Genomic DNA, 24,872 nt, shown 5'->3' with positions numbered 1-24,872 from the left:
GCATTTTGGAGAGTGGGAGGTTGAATGAACAGGGGAAGTGTAGTCAGGTTGTCGGGAAAGTCCTGAGGCTATCTGTGTGAATCTATTACAAGTGCTAGAAACCCAACAAAAGTACAAAAAGGGGGACTTCCTGAAAGGGTGGATTCATTGAAAGAAAACTTCCAAACCTCAGGAAGGGCAGAGATGCAGGAACCACCGGAACCAGGCAGTCCTATGCCATGTGCCGTCTCGCAATTCCTACTTGTCTCTGTATTAACGTCACTATCATTACTGCCGACCTTCTTCCACAGAGCAAAGAACAGGCTTTTGACTGCTCCTGGGTTTCATTATCTTGATATTCTGCCACCTGAGGGATTGGTTCAGGCTCTCTTTGGACCCAGATTCAGAAATGCCAAGGAAGGACTTTAAATAGTCTGGTTTGTGTCTGGTACCCACTCTTGGAGGTGGTTGTAGAGATGAGAGCTAGAAAAACATTGCAGCTCCCCAAGGAACCACATTGTTGGAGAGGCAAGAAGGTGGAAGTGGTGTTCCCCCATGAGGGGAAAGTTCCTGGCAGGGTTATATAAACGCAAACCTCCCCCAAATGGATCAAGTACTGTAAAAAGTGTTCATCTTCTAACCTAGTGATTCCATTTCTGAAAATTATCTTTTTACTTAAACATTTTCTGTATTTTGTGATCACACCTTGTATACCAAATACCTTGAATACAGAAAAAGCTCTAGTTCCAGAGCTGATTCTCACTCTTTTTCCAATAGAGAAATGGCATAGTATCTTACGGTAACTTGTTTATGGAATATTACTCACCTATTAAACAGGTGAGCATTTTACAGAAGATAAATGGTTTACAACCAGAATGTTTTGATTATGCTGGACCTTGAGGGCATTATACTAAGTGAAATAGTTAAAGACAAATATTGTATGATCTCAATTATATGTGGAATCTTAAAAAAAACACACAAAAAACTCCTAGAAACAGAACAGTTTGGTGGTTGCAGAGGTGGGGGGTTGGGGATAAGGATTGGGGAAAATGGGTGAAGGTGGTCAAAAGGTACAAACTTCCAGTTATAAGTTAAGTCCTGGGGATGTAATGTACCGCATGGTGACTATAGTTGCTAAAAGAATAGATCTTAAAAGTTCATATCACTGGAAAAAAATGTACAATGTTATATTTCAGTTATATCTGGAAAAAATATATAAAACTTCATATACAGAGAATATATAAAAATATAAACTGGTGGGGCCGGCCCAGTGGCTCAGGTGGTTGGAGCACTGTGCTCCTAGCGCCAAGGTCGCCTGTTTGATTCCCACATGGGCCAGTGACCTGTGCCCTCCACAGTTAAGATGGTGAACAACAGCTCTCCCTAGAACTGGGCTGCCGTGAACAGCCAGAAGTCAGTGTAAGCTGCTGTGGGCTACCGAGTGCTGCCATGAGTGACTGGTGGCCATCGTGAGCGGCCGGCAGCTGCCGTGAGCTGCCGTGAGCTGCTGTGAGCGGCCGACCAACGACCAGTGGCCGACTGCCTCAGCCGGGGAGCTCGAGGCTCAATACCAGCATGGGCCAGGGAGCTGTGTCCTACACAACTAGACTGAGACACAACGGCTTGAACCGGAGTGGGTGGGGAGGAGGAAGAAAGGGGGAAAGAGAGAGAGAGAACTTTATTTAAAAAAATACATAAACTGGAAAAAAATATGTAAAACTTAAAACTTATTTTTATTTAACAAAATAAAGATTAGGTTCTTGAGTAAATAGACACAAAAGAGGTAAACATTTGTACTACCTAAAGAGACATTTGAGAACTGAACTTGCCCTCTAACCCAGGTCAGTTTACTTCAGCTTGGACAGGAAAGTGCCAAATACCCATCTGTCATTCCCCTTATGGACATGTGAACTCTGCATGCTCATCTCTGCTGACCCATGCTAGGGATGGGCTCCCCTGGACAGACCGGAACAATTGGCCTCAGCTACCCCAGGGCTCCCAAGAGAGCTTTAGCAGAGTTTCAACATTTCCTATTACAGTGCCAACCAGCTGTTGTCCCTCCTCGGTACACACTTCCCTTTGATGGCAAATTCACAGCTAGGGAAACCACAACTCTTTATCTAGAACTCACTGCTTTCAACACGTCTAGTTGGATTTCAAGATCAGATGAAGAGGCTCAGTTTTACATGCCTCTGTGAAGTGGAAAAACAATACCATTAGCAATATGTCCTGTTCGTGGTGGATAAAAATGGGCTGCTTTAAATCATCACATCATCAGCATCACCATTACCATCATCATCTTTTGCCTCCCTGTATAAGATTATGGAGAGTCAACTCGGCAAATCTGGGATCTTCTCAGGGTCTAGTCAGAACTCATCTTTTCAGAAACTTGCTTCTGCCAGTTTCTAAAAACAGGGTGGCTTTCAAAATATTTAACAACCTAGGGGCCATTGGCCTTAGTGCTGTCAGGCATTAACCCTTTAATTGCCAGATCATGGTGAGGCCTGGGGAAAAGGGTATTATGGAAGTATTTCAATATTTTAGTAACTGGTATGGCCTTGGGGTACTCCCCAGCTGAATCTCTCTTGTCTCTCTTTCAGTCTCTCACATATACCTACACACATACACTTGCAGGTCTTTAACTCCCAGGGGTATTTGCATTCGAAATAGAGAAGGAGGGCAGAATGTCATTGGGCCCAGGTGTTTGTGGCTAGGAACTGTTAAATGTTTTATATATCTTACTGAAACTTCACCACAACCTTTGGGGGAATTTTAAAATCACTCTAAGGCCCTTATCCTCATGCCCTCTAGCATCTGATCATTCATTCAACACATTTTGTTGAGTCCCCACCATACAGATTGGAATTTAAAAAGGAGAGCAAGATGAGAAAGAAGGTTCTAGCTCTCTTGGAGCCTACATTCTAGGGAAAAACAAGAAAAACAACTAAGCGGATTAGCCCAAGAATGTGTTGTATCAGACGTGGTGCTTGGGGATGGCCTGTGAAGAGCTGCTTTTGAGCTGCCGGGGATAGGAAAATCTAGTGGAGAAAACGAGTTCCAGATCAGGAGAAAGGACACTAAGTGCAAAGGCACAGGTGAGGAAGGGGCCCGGGTACAGAGAAGACAAGCTCAAGTGGTCAGAGGTTAGTAAATGGGAAACACTAGCAGGTGCTGAGACTGCAGATGGAAGCAGACCTAGAGTGTGGAGCAAATGGTTGGGTTTTGTACTGTGCACATTGGGAAGCTATTTGGAGGTTTGAAGTAAGGGAAAAATAAGATCTGATTTTTATTTTAAACAGGTCATTGTTGGCTGCAGTGTAGAAGGTGGACTGGAGTTGGGTGGGAGGGGAAACTGAGATGAAAAAGGGAAGCAGGGAGAGCAGTCAGGAGGCGATTGCAACAGTTCGAACAAATATGGCTTGGACTAGAGCAGGGGTCTACAAATTTTCTGTAAAGGGCATACTTTCCTTCACATAGTTTTAGTATTTTTTAAAACAAAACAAAACAAAAAAACCCTTAAAATGGAAAGCTATTCTTAACTAGACTGAAAGCATAGTCTATCTCTGGAGAAAATGGTAGTGGAGATGAGACATGGTCAGTTTGCAACTTATTTTGAAGACTGAGCCATGTTATTCCATTTTACCAAGGAAGAAACTGAAACTCAGAAAAAATATTATGCAATCAGTAAATTACAGAAGATGTAAACTCCAGAAAAGATTTGAACCCAGGACTACGTGACTAATGGGATTCCTGGTGATAGAAAAATATTTAGGACACAATTGAGATTAAGCTTTAGTAGTGGCATTTGTGTATGCCCATAGCCAAGGGCAAACACTGGGCTGGGGACTGAATTTGCCAACTGCCCCCAAAATTCTATAACAAGCATTGCAATGGAGACAATAGAGGCCAACATTGATTCACAAAGTAGCAGAACCAGGACTTGGAGCTAGGCCTACTGACATGGGTTCCAATGACCTTTTTCTCCCCTGGCATGCTTTGTAGGCAAACCTATAGTTGTGTATACAGTACTCTAGTTTGCATTTTCTCAAAGCATCAGAACTATATATTTAAAGAAGATACATGTATTGTTTTCTTTGGCCTTTAATTCAGACACTTTAGTTGCTTTAGTTTGTTCTGTTTCTAATTTGTTGTTGCTAGTTGAGCAGGCTTGCTTTCTCTGCCTCCCAAAAGTAGGGAGAACTCTGCATTATCTAGAGCCGACAAGGATCTCTAGAGTCTACTCTAGTGGGAGGTGATATATAGAGCTGTGTTCAGATATATAAAGAACATATAAAGATAGTGATTAGAGCATTACTTGTGCCATCAGTAAATCATTAAATGATTTTTCAACCATATAACAGAAAATGGAGAAGCTGTTAAAAAGACTAAGGATATGTCTGTGTGTGAACTGAGAAGGAAGAGTGCCAAGATATATTGCCACAAGAGAAGCAAGGTAAGTTTGCATGGCATCTACTTGTATAGGGAAAAAAAGAGGTACATGTATACATTATTTTCATATATGTGTCTTTGGAAGGACACACAAGGAACTGGTAAGAGTGGCTTGCTTCCAGAGAAGTGACAGGGCAAGAGAGTGATTATCTTTTCACTGTTTTTCCTTTTATAACTTGAATTTTATGCTATTTGCATGTGTTATCTACTCCCCTTAGTTAATGAGTTAATTGTTCAACCTCCTATTAAAATTTCAAATATACACAAAATAGAATAATATAACAACTCTCACTTGTTACCTAGTCAATTTGTCACATCTATCTCTCTCTTCCTTCCTTTCCCCCCTTAAGGAAATTCAGCCATTTATTTCTTGAATAAACATTCCTCAGGTTGTTGAAAACTCTTAATTTCCTGAGTTCTGAAAAATGGGTAAGTTTGATTTTGACAAATTTTTGCCAGTATTTGAGTTGCTTTTATGGAAGAGAGTTTTTTGAATGTTCTTATTAACCATTTCTACTGATATCCTTGGCTGGAATATTTTAAAGCAAATACCAGACATTACATCATTCAACCAACAAACTTCAGAATATAACAGAAAAGGATTTTAAAAAATTTAATCAAAATATTAGTTACGTGTAAAAAATTGAACAGTTCTTTAATGTCTTCTAATATCCATACAGTCCATTCTGGTAAAGATGGCAGAGTAAACACTGCTTGCCTCCTCTCAAGACCATAACAACATTACAGCTAAACTACACAACAACGATCAATGAGCATCACCTGAAGTCTAGCTGAACAGAAGCCCTACAACTACAGACATACAGAAGCTGCCACTTCAAGACTGTTAGGAAGGGCAGAGACTCAGAATGGGCTCCTCCCACATCTGTGTGTGGCAGTTAAAAATCATGAGGAAGGAATACCAAGGTAGTGCTGTAGGTAAAGGCTGTGCTTACCTTCTCTCACAACCACATCAAAATTACAACTAAACTACAGAACAACCGTCATTGAGAATCGCTTAAAATCAAGCTGAACTGAAGCCTTTCAACTAAGGAGATGCAAAAGAAGCCACCTCCAGACTGGTGGGAGGGGCAGAGACACGGCACCAACTGGTCCCACACCCACATGTGACCGTTAAAGATCAGAAGGGATAGTTCAGCTGTGGCGGTCCCTCGCATCCCCCAGAGGACAGATTCCAGCCCCACCCCGGCCCAGGGTTCCAATGCCGGGGAGAGAAGTGGGGACAGAGTCCCAGAAAGCAGTTTCCAGGCTCTCGGCCTCACATAGAAAGGTGCTGGCTCAGGTAGTAGATGGTCATCAACTGTGACTAGTTGGCCATCGGCTGTTACCAGTTAGTCATTAGCCACTGATATAACTGCTGTGGCTAAGCTAGCAAAGTAGTGGTGTAGTGGTGGTGTAGTGGCGTGGCATGGCGTAGTGTGGGTTATGGATTGCAGACAGGCAGATTGCAGTTAACATGTGAGGTTGGTTGGCAGAGACAAGTGGACGGCGGGTTGCGGATTGTGTGGCTCCTGCTTCCTGTGTCTCCAACCCAGCCGCCAGTGAGACCATAGTGGTATGACTCCCCTACCTATGGCTCCGTGGGTGCTCCTTTTTGGTCTCACCATATCCTGCTTTCTTGTGTGGGGAGCGGGACTAGAGGCCACACATGACACCCTGCGTGACAGAAGTCCCCATAATTTTTGGTTGTGAAAACCAGAGGACATTGTGACTGAGTAAGACTGAGTGTGGCTGCACTCACAGGTGCTCCTCTTAAAGGGACAGTGCACAGCTTACCCACCAACAAAATCACTTGCTCTGAGCTCCAGCGCTGGGGCAGCAACTGGAAAGGCGGGAGGGACTTATGGTGGGGAACTGAGTCTCCTGGCATGGGACTGGGACTGGAGAGGCGGCTTTTTCCTGGATGGGGGAGCTGGCACAGGTCATTCTTTGTTGAGCCCTCCCGCTTCCCAGCCTGCAAACACAGGCGGCCGCCATATCTGAGTCTCTGCTATTAGTTCCCCACACCCTAAGCAATTCAAGACCCTACCCAATCCTACTTTTAGGCAAACCCAGGCCATTTCCAGTAGCTTTTTCATGTGGACCACCTGCATTGGTGTGTGGACAGAGTCCCAGAGAGCAGTTTCCAGGCTCTCGGCCTCACGTGGAAAGGTGCTGGCTCAGGTAGTAGATGGCCATCAGCTATGACTGGTTGGCCATCACCTGTAACCAGTTAGCCAATTGCCACTGATGTAACTGCCGTGGCTGCATTGGTTGGTTAGTTGGCAGGCAGAAAAGCGGACGGCAGGTGGTGGATCATGTGGCTACTATTTCCTGTGTCTTGCACAGCTGCCAGCAAGACGGATGCAGGAAGACCCCTTGTTGGGGTACTGGTGGATCCTGCTTCCTGTGTCTCCAACCCAGCCGCCAGCGAGAATACAGTGGTATGACTCCCCTATCTGTGGCTCCGTGGGTGTTCCTTTTTGGCCTCACCATGTCCTGCGTTCTTGTGCAGGGAGCGGGAGGTGAGTCCCTGCATGACACTTGGCTCAAGCTCCAGACTTTCCTAGGGTCTCTCAAAGATTCGCAGAACCTAGACAAGCAGCATCTGGCTTGAGCATGTCCTGTACCTCTGGCGGAGCAGCCCTAAGCCAGCATTAGCAGCAGCTGGCCTTGGTTTGCGGCTTGGCCTCTCAAGGCACTTCCAAGCACAGCATGGGTGGCAGCCATCTGCGGATTTCTGTCTGGCTCCCACTGGGTGGCCCCAGGTGGGACACGGGCTGTGGCTGAAGCAGACCTACAGAGATCCCTCCAAGGTGATCCTGGGGCTGGCGCCCCCAGTGCCAGTTTCAAAAACGAGCTGGAGCATCACCTAGCCATCTCCAAGTATGACACACGCAAAGGGCGGACTGGGCAGGCACCAGAGTCCTGCTGAGGCAGATCCTGCTCCATAGGGTCAGCTCCTGCACAACAACTCATCCACTGTAGTCAAGGCCAGTCCTCACAAACAGTGAGTCCGAGGGTCAGCCCCTCCCATTGAGCTCAACTACAACCAAGGCTCAACTACAAGAGGAAGGCACACACAATCCACACAAGGGAGACACCTGGGTGCGTGGCTCAGGTGACCAGAAAGACTGAGCCACTGAACCCCACAGCACACTTACTACATAAGGCCACTCTACTAAGACTGGAAGACATAGCAGCCCTACCTAATACATAGAAACAAACACAGGGAGGCAGCCAAAATGGGAAGATTAAAAAAAACATGTCCCAAATGAAAGAACGGAACAAATCTCCAGAAAAAGAATTAAATAAAATGGAGACAAGCAATCTACCAGATGCAGAGTTCAAAACACTGATTATAAGGATGCTCAATGAACTCAGGGAGAACTTCAACAAGGTGATAGGAAACATAAAAATGGAGATGTGAAACAAAAAAGAACCAGTTAGAAATAAAAGATACAATAATGGAAATGAAGAATGTATTACAGGGAATCAATAGTAAATTAGATGAAGCAGAGAATCCAACCAGTGACATAGAAGATAAGGTAGCAGAAAACACCCAACCAGAACAGCAGAAAGAAAAAAGAATCCAAAAGACTAAGGAGAGTTTAAGGGGCCTCTGGGAAAACATTGAGTGTACCAACTTTCGCATTATAGGGGTACCAGAATGAGAAGAGAGAGCGCAAGGAATTGAAAACTTATTTGAAGAAATAATGACAGAAAACTTTCCTAACTTGGTGAGGAAAATAGACAAACAAGCCCAGGAAGTACAGAGTCCCAAATAAGATGAACCCAAAGAGGCCCACAACAAGACACATCATAATTAAAATGCCAAAGGTTAAAGATAAAGAGAGAATCTTAAAAGCAGCAAGAGAAAAGCAGTTAGTTACCTACAAGGGAGTCGCCATAAGAATGTCAGCTGATTTCTGAACAGGAACTTTGCAGGCCAGAGGGGTTAGTAGGAAATATTCAAAGTGGTGAAAAGCAAGGACCTACAACCAAGATTACCCAGCAAAGCTATCATTTAGAATTAAGGATAAAGAGCTTCTTAGACAAGAAAAAGGGAAAGGAGTTATCTTTTACAAGGAATCTTAGAGGGACTTCTTTAAGATGGGAGGGGTTAGGGATGGGTGAAAAGGTGAAGGCATTAAGTACATATTGGTTGTTACACAGTAGTCATGGTAGCGTAGGCTATAGCAAAAGGAATACAGTCAATGATGTTGTGGTAACTGTGTGGTGCCAGATAGGTATTAAATCTGTCAGGGTGATAGATGGAAATGGGGTTGGGGGGCAGAATGAAAAAGGTGAAGGCATTAAGAAATACAAATTGGAAATTACAAAATAGTTATGGGGATGTAAAGTATAGGGAATATAATCAATAATATGGTAAAAAGTATGTATAGTGACAGGTTTGTACTAGTCAGGGGGATCACTTCCTAAATTATATAAAGGTCTAACCACTATGCTGTACACTTGAAACTAATAGATGATAATATTGAATGTGATCTTTAATTGAAAATTTAAAAAAGGAGGGGGAAGATCAATAATATTGTGATAGCGTGATACAGTGTCAGATGGTTGCTGGACTTATCATGGTGATCACTCCTTTAGTATAGGGAATAAAATCAATAATGTGGTAATAACAGTATATGGAACTAGGTGAGAACTGTTGAATAACTATGATGTACACCTGAAACTAGTATAATAGTATATGTTAGCTGTATTTTAATTAAAAAATGTGAAAAAATAATTTTAAAAAAATCAGGAGTCATGTCTCAGTACTGAGGTCCCCCATGGAGGAGCAAGGGGTTTCAGCCCCACATCAGACTCTGCAACCCAGGGTTTCAGTGCTGAAAAGTCCCTACAACTTCTGAAAAACAGCAGAGATTGTGGCTGAGTGAAACAAGGGCACTTGTAGGTCCAAGTGCTCCTCATAAAGGGCCCACATATGGATTTGCTGACAGACTCTGTCTCTCTGAGCTCCATCACTGGGACAGCAGCTCAAAAGTTTTCAGGGATACAAATGGCGGTGTGAGGTGAATCTCTTGAAATCTCCCCTGGAATTTACAACAAGTTGAACAACTATAATTCCACAAAGGACTCCCTGCACAGCAGACAGGAAAGACTAAGAGATGTGCAACTGAAATCATCTAAAGGAGGGCAAATTGGGCAAGCGGAGGAGGAGAAAAGGGGGAGGTGTGGAGACAGGCTGCACATGTGGGCATAGGAGCAGACCAGAGCTCAGAGCTCTGAACTCCCTGCATTCCATAGCTACCGCAGCCACAGGAGAGGGAAGAATTCTAACTGCTATCGCTCCTATGGCCCACAGTCCCACCTAAGGGATCAGCATATAATATTGCTGAACCCAATGCTCACGGCACAGACCCTGTAGCAAAGACTGAGGGAAGAAGGGTGAAAACAGATGTTTAAGCCCTCATTGCCAAGCAGAGGTCAGAAAGCTTAGGTGCAGAGCCTAGCCAACCCCTCCTCCCTCTCCCAGAGCTCGCCCCACCCCACCCTCCCAGTGGTAGGAGCAGAACAATAGCAGTGTCAGATCAAAAGAACAGAATATTTGCAGTTCTGAGAACTGGCCTGCAGCCCCAGACTCACAGCCCAACTAGTTCCAGCGAAGGGCAGCGAGCCCTGGATGCAGGATGGGCTGTGATGGTGGTTGCCAACATTGCTAGATTTTTGTTTAGGATTTTTTTTACATCTGTATTCATCAGAGATATTGGTTTGTAGTTTTCTTTTTTTGTGTTATCCTTACCAGGTTTTGGTATCAGGGTAATGTTGGCCTCATAGAATGAGTTAGGGTGTATTGTCCTCTTAAATGTTTTGGAAGAGTTTGAGTAAGACAGGTATTAGATCCTCTTTGAATGTTTGGTAGAATTCACCAGTGAAGTCATCTGGTCCCAGACTTTTGCTTTTGGGAAGGTTTTGGATGACTGATTCAATGTCCTTACTGGTGATCGGTCTGTTTAGATTTTCCAGTTCTTCATGGTTCAGCCTTGGAAGGCTATATGTTTCTACGAACTTGTCCATTTCTTCTAGGTTATTGAATTTGGTGGCACATAGTCATTCATAGTATTACTGGATGATCCTTTGCGTTTCTGTGGCATCCGTGATAACTTCCCCTCTTTCATTTCTGATTTTGTTTATTTGTGTCTTTTCTCTTTTTATCTTAGTGAGTCTAGTTAAGGGTTTGTCAATTTTATTAACCTTTTCAAAGAACCAGCTCTTTGTGGCATTAATTTTTTCTATTGTCTTTTTGTTCTCTATTTAATTTAGTTCTGCTCTGATTTTTATTATTTCATTCCTTCTGCTGACTTTGGGTTTCATTTGATCTTTTTCTAGTTATTTAAGGTGTAACATGAGGTTATTTATCTGGGATTTTTCTTGTTTCGTGAGATAGGCCATAATGATACACATCTCCCTCCTTTTTGGTGGAGTCTTTAGGGGTTTGTATTTGTAGCATCATGTCATCTGCAAAAACTGACCATTTAACTTCTCCATTCCCAATTTGGATGCCTTTTATTTATTTATCTTGCCTGATTGCTCTGTCTGGACTTCCAATACTACGTTGAAAAGCAAAGGTGATAGGGGACAGCCTTACCATTTTTCTGAACGTAGAGCAAAGGGCTTCAGTTTTTCACCATTAATTATGATATTATCTGAGGGTCTGTCATATATGGCCTTTATTATGTTAAGGTATTTTCCTTCTATACCTATTTTATTATGTGTTTTAATCATAAATGGATGTTGTATCTTGTCAAATGTTTTTTCTGCACCTATTGATATAATCAGATGATTTTTGTCCTTTATTTTGTTTATGTGATCTATCACATTGATGGATTTGCATACGTTGAACCATCCTGTGACCCTGGGATGAACCTCATTTGGTCGTGATGTATAATCTTTTTAATACAGAGGACCTGAAAAGACATTTCTCCAAAGAGGACAAACAGCATATGAAAAAATGTTCGACATCATTAATCAAATAAAAACCACAATAAGAAATGCAAATAAAAACCACAATGAGATAGCACCTCACCCCAGTTAGAATGGCTATCATCAACAAGACAAATAGTAACAAGTGTTGGAGAGGCTGTGGAGAAAAAGGAACCCTCATACACGGTTGGTGGGAATGCAGATTGGTGCAGCCGCTATGGAAGGCAGTTTGGAGGTTCCTCAAAAAATTAAGAATAGAATTATCACATGACCTAGCAATCCCTCTCCTGGGTATCTACCAAAAAAATATTAAAACATTTTTCCATAAGGACATATGTGCTCCAATGTTCATTGCAGCTTTATTTTCAGTGTCCAAGACATGGAAACAAGTAAAATGTCCTTCAATACATGATACTCTGGCCATATCAAAGATGAAATAGTACCATTTGTGACAACATGGATGGATCTTGAAATTATAATGCTAAGTGAAATAAGTCAGACAGAAAAAGTAGAGAACCATATCATTTCACTGATATGTAGTATATAAAACTGAAAACAACAAAAGAACAAGACAAACGAAGAAACAAAAACTGGTAGACATAGAGAATAGTTTAGTGGGTATCAGAGGATAAGGGGGGAGCGGGGGGGCTCTAGAAGAGGGTTAATGGGGTCTAATATATGGTGATGGAAGGAGAAGTGACTCTGGGTGGTGAACACACAATGTGATATATAGATGATGTATTACAGAATTGTACACCTGAAATTTATGTAACTTTGCTAACAGTTGTCACCCCAATAAACTTTAAAAAACAAACAAACAAACAAACAAACAAACAAAATAGATGCCAGGGACATGAGGAGGGGAACTTTATTGTCTGGCTTCAGGGCTAGTGTAAAAGGGCAGCTTTCTCAAAGAGAAGTGCTGGCAGAATCCATTATTTCTTTGTTGAGTCCTACCCCCACCCAGTGTGGCCTCCATGAGTCTCCATCAACCTGGCTAACACTGTTCACCCCCCCGCCCCCCGTGATTACCTAAGACTCCACCCAAGCTGCTGCCAATGGCTTGTCTTGGGTCATGCTGAGGACTTTCTTAAAACCTCTCAAAGGTTCACAAACCCCACACAAGCAGCATCTGGTCTCAGCGTGCCCTCTACCTCTTGCTGAGCAGCCCCAAGCCTGGCACTAGCAACAGGTAGTCTCAGTTTGTGGCTTGGCCTCTCGAGGCACCTCCAAGCCCAGCGTGGGCAGTGGCTATCTGTGGATTGCCCTGTGGCTCATGCCAGGTGGCACCGGGCAAGGAACAGGCTGCAGCTAAACTTGGCCTGCAGCAGGGCCCCTCCCAGGTGGCCCTGGGACTGGATTGCCTGATGGCCATCTTGGCTGCCTCCACTGACAACACACCCAAAGGGCACACTGGGCAGGCACCAGAGTCTTGCTAAAGCGGATCCTGTTCCATAGGGTCAACTCCTGCACAACTCTTCCACTGTTGTCACGGCCATCCTTACAACCAATCGGCCTAAGGGTCAATCCCTCCCATTGACATGCAAACAGGAACTAAGGCTCAACTACAACAGAAGGGCACACACAGCACACACAAGGGCCACATCTGCAGAACCTGGCTCAAGTGACTGGAAAAGTGCACCACAGGCACCACAGGACACCTACTAGATAATACCACTTTACTAAGACTGGGAGACACAGCAGCCCTACCTAAAACAAAAACAAACACAGGGAGGCAGCACAACTTGGAAGACAAAGAAACATGTCCCAAGTGAAAGAATAGAACAAAGCTCCTGAATAAAAACTAAACAAAATGGAGACAAGCAACCTACCAGATGTAAAGTTTAAAACACTGGTTATAAGGATGCTCAATGATCTCAGTGAGAACTTCAACAAAGAGATAGGAAACATCAAAATGGGGATAGAAAATATAAAAGAACCAGTCAGAAGTGAAGAATACAATAATGGAAATGAAAAATACATTAGAGGGAATCAAGAGTAGATTAAGATGAAGCAGAGGATCAAATCAGCAATTTAGAAGTTAATGTAGCAGGAAACACCCAATCAGAACAGCAAAAAGAAAAAAGAATTAAAAAAATGGGTATAGTTTAAGGGGCCTCTGGAACAACATCAAGTGTACCAACATTTGCATCATTGGGGTACCAGAAGAAGAGAGAGAGCAAGGATTTGAAAACCTATTTGAAGAAATAATGATGGAAAACTTCCCTAGCGTGGTGAATAAAATTGACATATAAGCCCAGGAAGTTCAGAGAGTCCCAAACAAGGTGAACCCAAACAGGCTCACACCAAGACACATTATAATTAAAATTAAAGACAAAGAGGCAATCCTAAAAGCAAGAGAAAGGCAACTAGTTTCTTACAAGGGAGTTCCCATAAGATAGCTGATTTATCAACAGAAACTTTGCAGGCCAGAAGGGATTGGCATGAAATATTCAAAGTGAGGAAAAAGGGGAAAGGATTAAGAAGTACAAATTGGTAGTTACAAAATAATCATGGGGATGTAACTACAGCGTAAGAAATATAGTCAATAATATTGTAATAACTATGTATGGTGTCAGATGGGTACTAGATTTATTGGGGTGATCACTTTGTAAGTTATGTAAATGTGTGATCACTATGTTGTACACCTGAAATTAATATAATATTGTATGTCAACTGTAGTTGAAAATTAAAAAGTTATTTTTAAAAAAGTGATAAGAGGTAATACCAAAAATAAAAATGAAAAAATAGTATCTACCCAGCCCAGGCTTAAGTGTTTCCATTTTCTCAAAAATGTCATTTATTTTCTCTTCTTCTCTCTCTCTCCCTCTCTCCCTTTCATCAATTTGAGTCAGAATCCAAACAAGGACTACATATTGTTTTTGGCTCATGTGTCTTTTAAGTCACTTATCTATAAATTAATCTGTAATAGTTCCATGCCACCTTTTTTAATAACTTTTTTTTTTTAATTGGGGAAGGGGAACAGGACTTTATTGGGGAACAGTGTGTACTTCCAGGACTTTTTTCCAAGTCAAGTTGTCTTTTCAATCTTAGTTGTGGAGGGTGCTGTTCAGCTTCAAGTTGTTGTGCTTTCAGTCTTAGTTGTGGAGGGCACAGCTCAGGTCCAGGTCCAGTTGCTGTTGCTAGTTGCAGGGGGCGCAGCCCACCATCCCTTGTGGGAGTCGAACTGGCAACCTTGTGGTTGATAGGATGTGCTCCAACCAACTGAGCCATCCGGGAGCTCAGTGGCAGCTCAGTTCAAGGTGCCGTGTTCAATATTAGTTGCAGGGGGCGGAGCCCACCATCCTTTGCGGGACTCGAGGAATTGAACTGGCAACCTTGTGGTTGGGAGCCCACTGGCCCATGTGGGAATCGAACCAGCAGCCTTCAGAGTTAGGAGCATGGAGCTCTAACCACCTGAGCCACCGGGCTGGCCCCAATAACTTTCTTTTTAAGACAATGATCACTAGTATAGAATTCTATAGAATATAGAATATGGCTGTTAGTAGTGTATCTCCTAATCAACTTAAAAAATCAATTTAAATATATTTCCCAGCAGGACCATGAGATTAGAGGTGTGAATGTCTTATGATTAGATTGATTTTGATAGGTGTATATAGTACAAAACTTTTATGACACATAATGATTCTGATAGGTGCCTATGATTATATGTACCCTGCAATTCAACATATTTTAAGAATTTTCCAGGATCAGGAAATGTGCTTAAATGCCTTGACTACAACTTGTAGCTATATCTAGGAATGGACTTCTTGCTTGTCAATTTTCTACCTTACCTTTAGAACCCAACTTAAGAGTGGACCCTTTAGGTCACCTTCCTGACCCCACTGCCCCCTTCACCTCATGAAAATCCAGCCTGCTATCCTGGCTTTCCTTCAGGGTTTCTGCTATCCCATCCTACACTTTTCACATGGAACTGAAATTGTCTCATACTACAAGGACCTCCTTGAGATCTGGTTTATTCTGTGCCCAGAAATTAGAGGAAATGCAAGGTGGTAACTGTTTGTTGCATGAGTAAGTGGTTTGTTGACCGAGTTCTGGGTTCTTCCACACCATCCATCCATGCTCCGCCCACTTCCACCTCCATCTTATTCTTTTAGGGTATATACACGCTCACACATCCTAATGTTAAAAACAAGGTAACAGGCCCCAAATGGAGTCATTGATGTTAAACCCATTGATGTTAAACCCAAATCGATATCACCAAATCAAGACTTGATTACAATTTTGGCCCTCCCAGAAGTGGAATCTTAAACCAGTCAATCAGGGATTGGCCAATTGGCACTAGTTGGATAATCTGCCTGATAGACTCCTGACATCCCCTAAAGGAAAGTAACCTTGCCATAACCAATCTGCTTTTGTGCCTGGTATAACTTTTTGTTTCCACTCCCTTCTGCCTATATAAGCCTTTGACTTTGTACAGCTCCTTGGAGTTCCCTTTTGTCTGCTAGCTTGGATGCTGCCCAATTCATGAATCAATGAGTAAAGCTAATGAGATCTTTAAAATTCACTCAGTTGAATTTTGTTTTTTAATATTAGCCTGGAGTAAAATTCTTGTTTTCTCAAAACTTTGTTGTTTCCAAGTTTATGGTAGTCCCTGCCTTCCTGGAGCTGAGGGAATGAAGACTAAACTCTTGACACCTCAAGAACTGCATGGTTCTAATATTTATTAATAATGCCCAGTGGCTTCCAAGTCTAGTCCAAACAAATAGAAAAATGGAAATATTCACCAAGTGATGAGTGATGTTAAGCAAGCAAAAAGAAATTGGATATTGTATTTGGTAACAAATAGAGATGCATTTAATAATAACATACAATGTCAGTAACCTGTTACTGCTTAAAACACACACACATGCACAGACACACACACACACACACACACACACACACAAAACACTCTTTCCCCCCTTGGTGATTACAAAAGCAAAATACATGTATGTGAAGAAAACAGTTACCCTTAAACCCACGATTTTATTTCCTTAGCTATTTCTCATTACATATACATATTTAGTTGTTCGTATTCATGTCCCACTGAAATTAGATTATAAGCATTTCTGATGTCACCATAAAAACTTTGTGCTGTATACTCTGTGATGTCTGTGTAGTATTGTTGTATGATGTGCTATTATTTAACTATTCTCTAGCGTTGTACCCTGAAGTTGCTTCCATTTTTTTTTTTTTCTATCATCAATAGTACCTCAGTGACAGGTTTGTACATGCATCTTTTTCACATTTCTCAGGCTATTCTTCGATTTTTAGAAGGATTAGAGTCAAAAGCAACAAACATTTTTAAGATTCTTGATTCATATTGCCAAATTACTTTCCAAAAGTTAGAAGACAACTTGCTTGTTTTGAAGGTGTATTCTGAACTTCATATAAGTAGAATCATCCAGCATGTCCTGTTTTGTACCTGATTTTACAATACCTGTGATGTTCATACCGTTTGTTGTATTTATCAGTAATTATTTCCTATTGCTGTGTAGATGTACGTTGTTTATAACCACACCACAATTTATTTAGCTGTACAACTACTGATTGACATTATCCCTGTTTGGTTATTTTGAATAATGCTGCTGTGAACATTTTTGTACAAGCCTTTAGTGGATGTATTACTCTTGGAGTAGAATTTCTGTGTCGCAGGGTGAGGACAGCTTTTGAATATACTGAAACAGTTTTTTCCAAAGTGGTTGTACCACAGGGCTCAGTTCTTGGTCTCCTGACTCTAAGCGAGGAAAGGAGATAAACCAGAGGCATGACTCCCTTAGCATAATGAGTAAACCCAGCGTGCTTGACTCAGGTACTTTCATTTAAGTTCTCAAAATACTGTCAGGCAGGTGTCATTATTTCACGGACGAATAAATAGCAAGGTCAAGTGCCTTGTTCACAATTTGACTCTGCAGAGTTTGGCCACATAACCTACGGTATTGCCGCAGCGACCCCGAACAAATTTCTTATCCAAATTTTGGAAAACGGGGTGTTTTTTGAGCATCAAGGTTAGTTCACAGTGTGAAGAAAGTCAATACCGTGAAGCGTCCTCGCCTCATTCCTTCTCCCCAGGCACAGCGGACCTCTTCTCAGCGGGAACAAAGGAAACCCGGCTAGGCCGCGTGGGGATCGGGCCAGGCCCGGCCCCTCACCTATGCACATGCGCAGGTTGAGTCCTACGGAGTCTGGCGGCTTGGGCGCGCGTGACGTAGAACCATACGCCGGTGCGTGGTGACGGAAAGGCGTGCGCTCTGTGGCTCATGGAGGAGATGGCGGCTGCTCCTTTGGAGGAGCGAGGTTGAGAGGGGCGGAGGGCGGAGGCCGAAACGAGACATTCCTGACAGTGAGGACGAACACTTCGCTCGCCATTCATTAGGAGCTCTGCTCAGCGCCGTAGGGTGAGTGCGGCGGCGGGACGGGACCGCCCGCCTGCAGCGGCTACGGCTCTTTCCGCCATTTTCAAGCCCGGCCGTTGCGTGCTTTGCGGGCCTGGAGGGGCGCCTGGGAACTGGGTGGAAGAGCGTGGAGGGTCGACGCCGGGAGGGTTCTCTGCGGCAGGTTGGAGCCCTACGGCAGGGGGCTGGAGGCTTGAGGCACACCGGGAAAGGAAGGCATGGTCGGTCTAAGGCCTTGACTGGGGGACCGGTGGCGACAAGAAGACGTAGGTAGAGTAGGCCACGGATAAGACATGAAGTTTGGAGGAGGGAAGTGCTTTAAACTGAGATTTGGGGCTGGAGTGGAAGGGTTAGGGCCGGGAGTTGAAAGGAGTGTGGCTTTGAATGGTTGGTTTAAGGGGTCGCGGGAAATTAATGCGAAACCTGTGAGACAGCGGAAGGTTTAGCTTCGAAATCGTGGCTTGAAATCGGTATTTGTAACAGGAATAAGTTTACGTACAGCTTGACAGGTAAAAACCTTGTTCCCTTGGAATACATTCCTATTTTGTTTGTTTTAAATCATGCTGCCTACAAGAATCCCTTTAATGACTCCCTCCACATCCCCGATTTTAATTTGACTTCTGGCAACTAGATATGTAGAGTCTTAGAAAGCATTCTTAAAAGAAAAACACAAAAATGAACGTTGATACTTGGTTGTAACCCTTGTGGTTAGTGACCCCTCCGGAGAAAGAAGGAAGCGGGTCGATAGGGAATTCTGTAATTGGATCTGTTTAAATCAAATCAGAAAAGTGTGGGTTACCTGTAAAAAGCCTGTCAAGAATGTTTTGAAGTAATTTCTACTTTGATAAGATAAAGTTCACTGTTCCGGATAAAGACATCAGAATATGAACAAAAAAACCCTGTGTTAAAAGGACTACTTCTTGGGAGAGCTGGGTTGACTTCTTAAGTACAGTCTGGAGATCTAGTGCACGCTGTATTTTTTGCCTGTGAAAGTGATGCACTGGTAGATTTATTCACACGAAACTTTTGGAGACGGTTAGTTAAAAGGAAACATGTTAATTGTTCCCCGGGTGGCATTTGTCTTTTCCTAATCTTAATTATATTTAATACCAATCTTTTATTAGCATACTTTTGCACTTTTTAATTGGTCTCCTTACCTAGAAGAAGGTGAAAAATACTGGATCGATTTGATTTGGTGCTGAGGCTTGAAATTCCTTATTTAGCCTATTTATTTGAAGAAAAGTTATCTTTCTGAACTCGTGGAATAATTTTGGTAGAAAGTTGGCCTTACGTCACTATGCTTTAAGAAAACATACATAAATCCTTATTATGAAGTTGATTGCTTGCATTGTTTGGTTGGTGAAAAATATTAAAGTGACAGATTTTGCCATCACAATTTAAACTTGACCTTTAATTACCCTTTTTACTAACCACTTAAAGTGCTTATTCAGAACTCTCTTTGTTAAGTAATAAGTCCATACAGTTTTCACATTATTTTGGGAAAAACATGTTATCTGATTATTGCCAAAGTTTGAACTGTTTCATATTTCAAAATAAGAAGGTAAGGTTACACTAAAGCTTTATAACTACAACAAATACTGTGACAAAGATATTAGTGAAAGTTACTTATGAAGGTATTTACATAATTCTTTTGAGGTTGCTTAGGAAAAAATTAGGACTTTAAGAGCATTTTTAGATAAAGTAGTATTAATTAGCTGGAACCTGCAGATTAGAAATCTTCATTATCAAAGTATATTTTTAGATGTAAGGTACTTACCAGTTGTTGAAACATTCCAGATTTGTTGTTTAAGATTCCAAATTGTCCTAGTTTTCTCCCAAACAGTATTCCAGGATTTTGTGTTGAAATTTTTCTTTATAAGAGAGGTTAATTGTTCTTTTTTCCCCCAATAGTGAAAAAACTTGCAGTAATGTGTTGTGTGACAAATAAGTTGACCATAGTTTTAATACTTAAAAGTATCTTGTCTTTTGTCTTTGGCAGTGATACAGCTTCAGAACTTTTCTAATTGGACACAGTTTCTTTGCTAACATTTCTCCCTATTGCAAAGAATTCACACTAGTCCCAGACACAGAAGCTTTTAAGTATATTGGAAAATCTTATCCACATTACTCTTCATCCTTTCTGGCCCTTGAACATTTTAGTGTTTTCTGGTAGAGTGACTAACTTCATAACGTTTATACTGTACCTTATAATTTGAGTGCTAATAAATTCCCAGAGCTAGATTGGAAAGGGCATGGGTTTCAGCAGCAGATAGACTGAAGTTTGAATGCCAGACTTACCAATGACTAGCTTTTTTATACTGGGTCAGTTAATTAAACTCTCTGAATTTCAGTTTCCTTATAAATAAAAAATGTTAATTATACTTAAAAGTGAACTGAAGTGTCTCATACATAGTAAGCATTCAGTAAATTTTGACATTTTTCTTTCAGTGACTTGAATTTAATTGGCGAAGTCATTTTCAGTTTTTTTTAAAATTGAGGTATAATTGACATGAAACATGTTTCAGGTGTACAGCATAATTGTATTTGTATATGCTGCAAATTGATCACCACAATAAGCATAGTTAGCATGTCACCATACAATTAGAACATTTTTCTTGTGAACTGAGAACTTTTAAGATCTAGCAACTCTCTTAGCAACTTTCAAATATGCAGCACAGTATTAACTATAGTCACCATACTACGTTACATCCCCATGACTTACTTATTTTATAAGTGGAAGTTTGTATGTTTTGAGCCCTTTCACCCATTTTGTCCACCGTCCATTTTCAGTTTTTAAAGAGTAACTCAAATATCTTTGTTGAAAACTTACAATCTCATTCTTCTGGTAAATTAATTACTCCTTTCTCTGTGCTATTAAAGCATTTAGTGTATATCTCTATTTAATGTATTTTGATTGTATTTTCTCCATTACTTTATCCCCTCTTTGAAGGCAGATGCTACAGAGTTTTATATTTTTGTATTCATAAAACCTACATGTTATAAAAATTGAGGAATGAATGGATATTTTTTACAAAACTTCTCCTCATAGACCTGGTTTATTTCTGCTCCTTCGCCTTTACTCGTGACCTCTGCATGTCTCCTCCTTTCGCACTATTCATATTCTGTTCATTCCTCAAAATCCAGCTAAATCTCATCCCATTAATGAGGTCATCAGTGACTTTTCATTTATTTATAACTGGTCCCTCCGGTTAACCTAGGGTCTGTGTGACTGTCTTCTGTTACTTTGTGTCCCATGGTACCTGTTACTAAGCCTTAAAGTGCATTGAGCAAGTTCTTGGGTGGGATGATAAATGCAAAACTATTCTTTAGGTATCTGCTCTATTTACTGTCTCTTAGTACTGATAACTTTTTTTTTTGATAACTTTTAAGGAGTAATTTTCCTTTTTTTGTACGTGGGATATTCTGGTGTTTTTTATTTGTTTGTTTTTAAAGATTTTATTGGGGAAGGGAACAGGACTTTATTGGGGAACAGTTTGTACTTCCAGGACTTTTTTCCAAGTCAGGTTGGTGTCCTTTCAATCTTAGTTGTGGAGGGCATAGCTCAGCTCTAGGTCCAGTTGCTGTTGTTAGTTGCAGGGGGCTCAACCCACCATCCCTTGTGGGAGTCCCACTGGCAACCTTGTGGTTGAGAGGATGCGCTCCAACCAACTGAGCCATTTGGGAGCTCAGCCGCAGCTCAGCTCAAGGTGCCGTGTTCAATCTTAGTTGCAGGGTGTGGAGCCCACCATCCCTTGCGGGACTCGAGGAATTGAACTTGCAACCTTGTGATTCGAGAGCCCACTGGCCCATGTGGGAATTGAACCGGCAGCCTTCGGAGTTAGGAGCACGGAGCTCCAGCCGCCTGAGCCACCGGGCCGGCCCCTGGTATTTTTTTTTCATCTTTTAATGTTCCGAGAAATTACAAACATCCAGAAAAGTTGAAAGAATTATACAATGAACACCCATTACCTTCCATTTAGATTTATACTGACATTTAACCATTTTACCTTAGCTCTCTCTATACAACAACCAATTGAAGTTAAATTGCAGGTATCATGCTGTTTGTCCCTTGAATACCTCAGAATGTATCTCTTTAAAATGCTATCATTTTCCTACACTTCATAAATTTTTCATTTCAAACTAGGCCCCACCTAAGACCATATAAAAACCCAATACCATTGTTATGCTTAAGGCAGTTAGCATTAAGTCTCTGGCATCGACTTTTTAAAAGACTGCTTCAGGTTTGGAATTTTCTTATCGAATGCTTAAAACATTATTTAACTTGTTTTTTCTATTTCCTACAAATTGGAAGTTAGATCCAGAGAGGTTTGATTAAATTTGGGTCAAATAATTTTGGCAAAAATAGTTAATACGTGTACTTCATAATGCATTTACATTACATTACACTAGGAAGGACAGAATGTCTACTTCCAGTGATGATCCATTTTTTCTGTAATCCAGGATCAGTCTAGAATTGAATATTGTATTTAAGTGTTGTATCTCTAGTCTTTGAATCAGAATCGGTTCGTCGACTTTTTTTTTAATGACTAAAATATTTAAAGAGTATAGGCCACTAGTTTTGTTTTTTCATGTTTTGGAATGTTACTACATACTCAATATGTTAATCGTTTATAGTATATTAGTCAACTATACTCATATTGTTTTTGATGCTTAAGTTGTCCCAAATTTGGCCATTGTGAACCCCTCTTTGAGCTGGTTCATGTCCTTTTTGACTGAGCTCTGATTAATCTTTGGATGTTTTCTTGGTTTTTGACAAAGCAAAACCCGGGTCCTTTTTGTATTTTCTTTTCTAGTTTTTTTATATTTTTCTATTTCTCCAAAGAGCCCTGCTTTCTGTTGATGGAAAATGATATTCATAAATCAAGATTTGGGTGCTTAGAGAACTGTGCTTAAAAGTTACTTAGAATAACACTCTTGTCTATTTTTAATCAATTTGATTAATTTTGTTTACCAAGTTTGATTTTGTGTTCATTTTTTGTGTTTTTTAAATTCTTGATCTAATTTTTTAATGTTAAGTATTTACATTGTTTAAAATTTAATACTATGTCGAAAGAGCACTTAAGTCTTAACTTTGTCTCTAAGCGCTCCGCTCCCATTCTTAATAACCCGGTGTATATATTTTTATTTTCCCTTCTTACAAAAGTGATATACTGTAAAAACTTCTGACCTTTTTTATTGCAGTAAAAAAATTTTACCATCTTAAGCATTTTTAAGAGTACAGTTCAATAGTGTTAAGTATATTCACATTGTTGTGCCACAGATCTGAGAGAACTTTTCTCATCTTGCAATACTGAATCTCTTATACCCATTGAACAACTCCCATTTCTCCCTTCCCCCGGCCCTGGCAATCACCATTCTGTGTTTCTGCGAGTTTGACTGCTTTAGATACCATGTCTGATTCGAATCATGCAGTATTTGTTTTTTTGTGACTGGCTTATATCATGTATAAGCCAGGGTTCATCTGTGTTATAGTATGTGACGGGATTTCCTTCCTTTTTACATTTGAATAATATTTCATTGTATGTATGTACCACATTTTGTTTACCCAGTCATCCATGGATGGATAGCTGCGTTGCTTCTACCTTTTGGCTATTGTAAACAGAGCTGCTATGAACATAGCTGTGCAGATATCTATTTTTGCAACCCTGCTTTTAATTTTTTTGGATGTGTACTCAGAATTGGAATTAATGGATCGTATGGTAATTTTGTTTTTAAGTTTTTGAGAAATCTCCATCCTGTTTTTTATAGTGGTTGCACCATTTTACAATTCTGCTAACAATGCAAAGGGTTCCAATTTCTCCACATCCTTGCCAACACTTGTTATTTTCTGTTTTTTGATAGCTATTGTAATAGGTGTGAGGTGATACCTCACTGTAGCTTCAATTAGCAATTCTGTGATGTTTAAGGATGTTGAGTATCTTTTCATGTGCTTGTTGGCCATTTGTAGGTCTTTGGAGAAATGTCTACTCAAGTTTTTTGCCCAAATTTAGTTGGTTATTTGATTTTGTTGTTGTTGTTGAGTTGTAGGAGTTCTTTATATATTCTGGATATTAACCTCTTACCAGATAAATGATTTGCAAATATTTTGTTCCATTCTATAGGTTGCCTTTTTACTACATTATTTCCTTTTCTGCACAGGTTTTAAGTTTGATGTAGTCCTGTGTGTGTGTGTGTGTGTGTGTGTGTGTGTGTGACCCTTGTTTTTTTCCCACCTAACAGTATATTCAAGAAATCATTTCATCTTAATTTAGAACCTTCCCCCCACCCTGTGATAATGTGGTTTGTAATAAGAAATATGTATTTGGTCTTCGTCCTGTTCCTGGCACAGATTTCCTGAAACCCTTGGCATTTCCTAAGTGATTAGAGTAATAAAGGTATCTTGATAATTCATAATAAACTCCTTGCAACCATCCTTGAGCTTATGTTATGTTTGGAAAGCACCTAAGGATGGGGGCTGGTAGCCAGGGAAACCAGCCCTGTGATTAGGGGGTTGCAATTTTCAGTCCCATCCCCTGGACCTCTGGAGGGGGAGGGAATGGAGGTTGGATCAATTGCCAATGTAATGAAGCCGCCATAAAAACCAAAAAGACAAGGTTCAGAGAGCTTACAGGTTGGTGACTGTCGAGTTTTGGGAGAGTAGTGAGCTCAGAGAATATGGAACCTCTGAGCTCCTTTCCATATACTTTGCCCTATGCATCTCTTCCATCTGGCTGTTCCTGAACTATATCATTTTATAATAAACCGGTAATCTGGTAAGTAAATATTTGGGTTGTTTTCACTTTTTGGTTATTATGAATAATGCTGCTCTCAGCATTTGTGTACAAGTTTTCCTGTGTCCGTAATGTGTTCACTTCTCTTGGGGGGTATACCTAGGAGTGGAATTGCTGGGTATTATGGTAATTCTGTGTTTAGGACTTAAGGAAATTCCACCTCTTTTCCCAAGAGGGTGTACCATTTTATATTCCTACCAGTAGTATTTGAGGGTTCCAGTTTCTCCACATTCTCACCAACACTTATGTTCCTCTTTTTGATTATAGCCACTCTAGTGGATATGAAGTGTGACCTCACTGTGGTTTG

At 41.1% G+C, this 24,872-nt stretch overlaps 1 protein-coding gene across 10 annotated transcripts in view; it reads left to right on the top strand.

Moving 5' to 3' along the window:
- WDR33 (WD repeat domain 33) overlaps positions 1-24,872 on the top strand; it is a 123,738-nt gene that overhangs the window by 3,303 nt on the left and 95,563 nt on the right. For 4 of the 10 annotated variants that reach the window (XM_074334683.1, XM_074334690.1, XM_019717947.2 and 1 more), the window contains exon 1: positions 17,595-17,777. Coding sequence is in view for 5 of the 10 variants with exons in the window: in XM_019717942.2 (XP_019573501.1) it covers positions 4,854-4,857 (4 nt within the window). In the remaining 5 variants the exon portion in view is untranslated. Of the gene's footprint in view, positions 1-1,028; positions 4,858-17,594; positions 17,778-21,500; positions 21,660-24,872 lie in introns of those variants that run through there. The other 6 variants (XM_019717942.2, XM_074334643.1, XM_074334665.1 and 3 more) reach the window with 6 other exon arrangements.

Source organism: Rhinolophus sinicus, linkage group LG01 (genome assembly GCF_036562045.2).
Source record: "Rhinolophus sinicus isolate RSC01 linkage group LG01, ASM3656204v1, whole genome shotgun sequence".
NCBI lineage: Eukaryota > Metazoa > Chordata > Mammalia > Chiroptera > Rhinolophidae > Rhinolophus > Rhinolophus sinicus.
Note: the sequence above shows the minus strand (reverse complement) of the source record. Positions and strands in the feature narration are given on the sequence as shown.